Raw genomic sequence first — 7,182 nt, 5'->3', positions numbered from 1 at the left:
AGGCAACCGACGTAACTGTGCGTAAACTCAATGGCGGGTCCACAAGTCAAACCCGAAAAAATGCAGTTTATTTTATCCCAAATAGTTGTTGTTGTTGATTTAGAATTCTTCCCACACCAAGAAACTATGTAGGAACCTGGATAAAGTTGTCAGTGACTCCCTTTGAAAGCCTTGTTATTGTAACGAGGAAATTATGTATTTAATTTCTTTAGATGCCTCTAAAGATAGTAAAGATAGTTTTTCTACTGTCAAAAAAACTAATGAAAATGTCCAAATTATTACTATATTTTTATTATTATTAGTAGTAGTAGTAGTAGCAGTAGTATTAATATTATAATCTGCCCCATAAAAGGTGCTGAACATCTTACAAATAGAATTGTGATATTTGTAGACAAACCAGTTGACATATTTGGTATAAATACAATGAAAATAGAGACACAGTTGAGACGACTGTTGCAACTGCCTTCTTTGCTTTGCAAAGAAGGCAGCTGCAACAGTCGTCTTACTCATGGTTGTGTCTCTATTTTCATTGTATTTATACCAAATATGTCAACTGGTTCTTAAAGCAGGCGGATGTATGCAGACTGATAAACAAGCATCTGGACTAGGCAGATAGAGAACTGTATGTAGTTAATCTACACCCGAGCAGAGCTATACTGCCATGGTAACTAGTTGACAAATAAGCACACCTCTCTCTCGTGCGCGCTCTCTTTCGTTCTCTGACATCCATCATGTAATTGTGTCCCTCTTAAAATTAGACCTGCACAACACAATCGTGAATTTTCCGCATTTATTGAACCACCTAAAGCAAATTCATGGTTTTACTCTACAAACGTTTTTTTTTTTTTTTTTCCATTGGTCACATTTATCACAAAGCACACATCATAATTGTCACCTGTAAAAGCTTACACCTGGAATACACAGCACAAATGCCATACATACAAAAGACTAAAGAAATGTAAGAAATCAATGGCACTAGTCCTCTCATATATGAAACATTTTTTTAATGAATGTCTAGCTTACAACAAACAATGTTTATTTTCAGTATAACCTTCTGTACAACATCACAAATAAAATAAAATAAAAAACCAATACATAATTAAATATATTAGCTTGAGACTTGAGCTTCGGGATGATCCATTTGGGAATATGGTTGGAGCTCATTTGTTCCAGTCTCTTTTAAGTCTCTGAACAGCATTCCTCTGATGGAAATCTTCTCATTTACTGTACAAACATGGGAAAAATGCACTTATTAACTATATCAAACATGCATTTGTTATGTTCATCCACTCATAAATTCATGTTTTTTCCAACAATCTGTCATCACTCCCCGCATGTTGGCAATATCACAATATGCAGCTTGCATTGCAATTTTGAAATTCTTTGTGTGGGCTGAGTGGAATAATGTGTTGTCTACATTAGCAAAGTTTAAATACCAGTAATTCTTTAGTGTCACAGTTTATCCGAAAGCCATTTGTAGACATGCAATACAATGTTAAATCAGTAAAAACAGCACAAAATTGAGAATTCTGTAAACAATAGTAAATAACATGCAACATCTGATTTGGAAACAGTAACACATTTGTTCAAAGTGCACTTTTATTAAAAGTTTGCTTTCATTTAAACATCTCTTTTGTGACTTAGGGTTTACTGCAGAACACGGTAAAACCATGGTACAACACACTTCAAACCACTAATGTAAAACCACCGTCAAAATGTTGTACCGATGTTACATATTCAACAAACAGCAAAAGTCTTTTCTACAACTGTACAGTTCATGTGACTACATCCACCAGTGTCCTTTAGGTTGTGGCATCAATGTCAGACAGAGTTGCTCCTGCAGGGGAGAGGCACAGAGGTGCGGGACATTTCCATATGCATGGTAGACATGGGGAAATGCTCACACTCCTCTTCCTCTGGGAAACAGCGACAGTGGAGGAGTATGTCTCTCACTTCTTGTCGGAAATTGTAGTTAAGGAAGCCGTAGATAATGGGATTGATGCAGGTTGAAGACATAGCCAGAAGGTGACAGAGCGAGAACAGCAGGTTGTGGTGGCAGATAGGCAGAGCCTCTTGGTGCCAGTCAGACACCACATTGAAGATGGTAAGTGGAAGCCAGCACAGAGCAAAGGCTGTTATGAGAGCAATCAGCATGATATTGATTCGGCGGCTGTGTGTCATGCGCTGGCTCTCGGGGGTCCTGGCACGGTCCAGCATGTCTTTGCGGTGTCGAAGGCGCACAAAAACCCGAACATAACAAAGCAGCACCAACAGCAGTGGACAACAATACTGGAACAGGAGCAGCCATGTGGTGTAAGCCACTCTGTGTTCATGGGAGGGCCAGTGCTCCACACAGGCCTCCAAATGTGTGGCAGTCGGGGTGTAAGAAAAGACAGAGCGGAATGGATTTGGTAGCAAAGATGCATTTTTGTGTGTATATGGGACTGGCTGAGGGTGTGACGCATTGAGATAAGCCTGAGGAAACACTTGCTGATAATGTGGAGACTGGGGAAGGATTACATTGGTGTAGGGCTCACTTGTGAGCAGCTGAAAGGCCAAGAAAGGTGACGAGGTGAAGAATGCGAGAATCCATATGAGAACGACCGCCATGTAGGCCTGAGGGATGCTTGGTTTCCATCCAGAGGGATTAATGATGAGCTGATGTCTTTCCAGAGCAATGAACACAAGAGACAGCACGGATACAGTCACGGACACACACTGGATGAATGGCACCAGTCGGCATAATAATGACCCAAACACCCAATGGTCCATTAGTGTGTATATGACGGTGAAGGGGAGACAAAAAACACACACCAGGATGTCAGAGAAGGAGAGGTTGCAGATAAAAATGCTCGTCACATTGACTTTTTCTCTGCGACGGGCGATGATGCTAATGAGTCCAGTATTCCCCACCAGCCCCAGTACCATTGTAGCGCTGTACCACACCACCAGGCACGTTGTAAGAACAGGAGACATGTGGCACTGCTCGTCATGGCTGACAACAGAGAAGTCTGAGAGGAGCTGGGTATTGTTCCCTGGCTCCTCCTGTAAAGACTCGTGCCTGGCTCTGTCTTTCTCCCAAAGGAGGGAATGTGTAGAGGTGGAGCTGTTGAAGTGCAGAGGTGATGATGACAAAGAGGGCTGGCTCGTGTTGCCACTCAAGGACATCTCATCAGGACTTCAGCATTGCCAGGCCGCTGACTTAAACTGTCCATCCCAGCCGTCTGGAATCACACATCTGAGACAAAGAGAAAAAGATAGAATCAGAAATGGGCGAAGAAAAAAAAAGAATCCAGCAAGCACAATTATTCTCTTCAGATAAAGTATCCGCTCGTGTGGAAATGATACAGTTTGGCTTTCAGAGAGAGAAATCCAAAGAGGGAAGAAGAGTTGACCTGTGCATGATGAAAAATAATACCTAGTAAAAGGTGTTATGCCATGTTTTTATTGTATGTCACTGTAAAATTAGATTCAAACAAGCCTTTTGACTAAAATCACCTCCGAGGTCACAGTTTGATGAATTCCCATGAAATGCTGCACAGACGTGTAGTTCTAACAGGAGGGTTCTTAAAGGCTCCTCTAATTTTTCATGCGTGAAATGGTTGTTGGATGGATTACCATGGAAATGGGTTGAGACGACACACTCATGATCTCCTTCAGACGAACCGATATTGAAGCGTCATGCTTTAGCAGCACAGTAATCGTGCCTGCACAGCTCAGGTGTAGTACTGTCCAATGTACTCAGAGGTAAATTACAATAGGATTATGTAATTTCCTGTGAAATCTAAAATTTTACTCTTTGTTTTAGTCACATTATCTTCTCATTTTCTTCACATTTCCATACATTTTGTGTTAGTTTTCTTTTTAGCTGACATTCAATATGAATAATCTTTTTTTGTATCATTGTGGGCAATCTTCAACAAAACTGGTTTCATCCTAAACACCTACGGCAACGTGGTAAAGTAGTGGTTAGCATTCTGAACAACAATCTTTGTTTTTTGGAGAAAATAGAAAAAGGTGTTGGTTTAAAATCAGAAAAAGCTGGCAGAAATCAGATTGTGGATTATTGTTACTATTGTTCTCAGAGTATATAACTCATACTGCTTTTTAAAAAGGAACGTCAGTATTAACATTAATGTGTGTTTCTTTTTTTTTGTTTCGTTTTCATGAGAAAATCTGTACTTTACCTTTCTATAACACACATAAAACATGTGCGACAGGATTTACTGATAGAATCTATGTTATCTAATGCCTTTACCTGATCAAAAAGTCACATCCCCCAATATTCAAGCCCTCGCCTACACCACTTAGTTTGCATACTAAGATTGTTAAAACCCAGCACGTCAGCTAAATCAGTGTGACAATGACCTGCACAAGCGGTAAACATGTGAAATGAGCTGAAAGCTTTACGGTCTGTGAAGCTAGGTTAATTACTTATAAAACACACTCATCGCACATGAAGTACACAACACAAAAAACAATCGATAAACTCGTTCGCAGGAATACGGATCACAAGATACCAGAGGGGATAACACATTTTTTTTTCCTTTTTAATTTTTTTTTCTTTTTTATGCAACGCTTCTCTTGTATACTGATCTCAATACCATGCATTACTGCAACAACAGCCCAATTTCTCCTTTTATTTGTCCATCTTCAGAGCTGAGATTTGTCAGTTCCCTGCCAACAAATCCTGCAGGCATGTTCGACAGAGAATTCGACATATCCGCTCAACAATGAGGAAATGACTCGGCTTACTCTGGAGCGGAGACTTTTCTTATTTTTTGTGCGTCTGATAAATGATGTAGCGCGTCGAAGTGAAAGGGCATGACATTGTCAGAATCCTAAAAATGGATTGTAGCTCTCTCCCCTGAAACCTCGGCCATGTGCTGTGAAAAAAAAAAAAAAAGCATCACAGACAAAATGAGACTGTCACTTTCCATTACTCGCACATACACTCAGCTATCAGTCACTTCACACTGCATCATTACTAACATATTCTGTCAGAGTGTTGAGCGAGCTGTAGGCAGGGTGGTACAGCATTGATTAGTCTTTGTTAAGGGCAGACAGACAATTGTAATTCTCCAATAATCAGATGCAATAAGCGGCTGTATTGACAAGGAGGAGCAAATACATCAGTAGGAGAAAGAAAGTACTATTTAACAGGCACATTTTAGCCTGTCATGTTTCAGTGATGTGACACGTCCAGTAAGTAGTGGTGTCATTGTGAGGCTCCCTCTCTTAAGCGAAATCTCTGCAGGATGAGGAACACTGTGACCTGGCACCACTCGCACTATCATATGCTTTTCGACCCACCAAAATGTCCTCAATTTGGGAGAAAACAAGTGGCACAGAAAGAAGAATTAAATACAATTGTCCTCAGACCAACCACACCATTACTTTTTTAACCATAGCTATTGCATTCGTATTATATTTTTAAAGAAGTTGTAAAGTGCAATGAAACAAATGATTTATCAGCCTTTTAACTGAGTTTCTTCGTGAAACGTTTTGTACCATCAAATTTTGCATATTTCATATCTGCAAAGGGTTGTCGCATTTGGTGTCTGTGTTTTAATTTTTAATTTTTTTTTCATGGTTGCAACAGTGTGCACGCTTCATTCAAATTCATTTCAATATGTAGTTACAATTTTGAAAGTTCTGACATTTGAATTTAAAGATCATGCAGACAAGCTGCTGGAGGGATAAGCAAGTGCATTTTATCTTACTTGTAACCAGTTGTGCTGCACATAAATGATGAAATGAAAAAAATGGTCTGCCTCTCAGAGTGCAATCACTGACCATGCCGCTGTTTGAACTGAGAGGCAAAGAGAAAACCCAGTCTCTTAAATCGCCTTTGTGCAATTACTTACTCATGTAGACTTAAAGAAAATGTTACAGCTGCACATCAAGCGTGCTGCCTTCTTTTTTTCTTATCCTGAATTACATCACTGCAACAGCGGGACTATTCAGAAACATTATTCCTTTCTTGTGCTTTCTGCATGAGGGGGATCAAGGTAATAGCAGGAGGCACCACATAGTGTGTTCAACCTGAGAAAATGACCCAATCCTCATTATTCTCTGCTGAGGGTGTAGGGGACAGCAAATAGCACCTCTCAAGACATAAACACCACAATGCTGTTATTGCCAGTGGTTCTTTAAATTCCCACACATTAGGTAAAACATTTTAAATGAGATGCATTTCTTTTTTATGCATTTTGTTCTTTGTTCCAGCTTCTGATATTGAATGCATATTTTTAGAAAAACTCAGTATCGCGTATTACTGTTTGAATACATAATTCCAAAAACATTTGTGAAACAAGAGACACACAATACACCCGCACATCCTGACACCAAACTGTAAGCTGAGAGGGAAAAGAATATAAGATTAATTCACCAACTGAATAAATGATGCAAAAAAAAAACAACCAAACACACCATTGATCAACATATATTTGTGGGAGAAAATACCAAACAAGACTCACGTGGCAGCAGGATGAATGAAGAGTTTCAGTAATGCCAAGATGACAGAAAATGCTGCTCTGCCCAGGTGCAAAATCCACCGAGATGAGAGTTGGAGAAGGAGCTGAACATCATAACAAGCACAACGTTTCTGTCAGAGACAGCAGCACAGAGCGCAGCTATAATTGGGGCTGTTAGAGTCCTTTGGGTGACATAGACCCTCTGCTGTCACACAGTGGTGGATCCATTATATTACATCATGAAAATGACTACGTACAGTATATACTGTATTCTACTGTATTCAGGGATTATTGCATCAACAGTGTTTTGATCAGGCTTGAACGTTTGGATGTGAAATATAACATGCAAAATGAGAAGCAAATACAGAAGATTGGTAAGCCAGTGTAGTGTTTGTTTACCGGTAAAGTAATAAATGTGAACCGATCAATATCAAATTATAAAAAAAGATCCTCTTTTGATTGTAGAGCTTTTTACTGAGCGATGCTGACATTTCATCGGGTTCAGATGGTGTCAACACCTTTGCGGAACATGTTGCCTTTTTGTTTGGAACTACCTGACACTGACCAGGAACATCTATGTTGCCAATATCAGGGATATAGAGACATAATGAAAGAAAACAAACAGCTACCCTAGGTCGTCAGAAATATATCTGTATCATTGTGATAGAAGGGTCAAAAAGAGAAGGACGAGTATACGATGTACCAA

The 7,182-nt window shown here is 39.7% G+C and overlaps 1 protein-coding gene across 1 annotated transcript; it reads right to left on the bottom strand.

Annotated features, from left to right (window-relative positions):
- Positions 1 to 777: 777 nt before the first annotated feature.
- On the bottom strand, positions 778 to 6,612 carry npy4r (neuropeptide Y receptor Y4). The gene is made up of 2 exons (XM_080481157.1): positions 6,480 to 6,612; positions 778 to 3,238 (listed from the first exon to the last, which is right to left on the bottom strand). The coding sequence occupies exon 2, from the start codon at positions 3,166 to 3,168 to the stop codon at positions 1,822 to 1,824; it is 1,347 nt and encodes a 448-aa protein (XP_080337283.1). The 5' UTR covers positions 3,169 to 3,238; positions 6,480 to 6,612; the 3' UTR covers positions 778 to 1,821.
- Positions 6,613 to 7,182: the final 570 nt, after the last annotated feature.

The sequence above is a fragment of the Lipophrys pholis genome, assembly GCF_963383615.2.
Source record: "Lipophrys pholis genome assembly, chromosome: 15".
Lineage (NCBI taxonomy): Eukaryota > Metazoa > Chordata > Actinopteri > Blenniiformes > Blenniidae > Lipophrys > Lipophrys pholis.
The sequence above is the reverse complement of the archived record's forward strand: the minus strand, read 5'-3'. Positions and strand labels throughout refer to the sequence as shown.

What these genes read in the sequence shown, in the direction of transcription:
- npy4r (XM_080481157.1), bottom strand. Translation starts at nt 3,168, where the DNA reads ATGTCCTTGAGTGGCAACACGAGCCAGCCCTCTTTGTCATCATCACCT.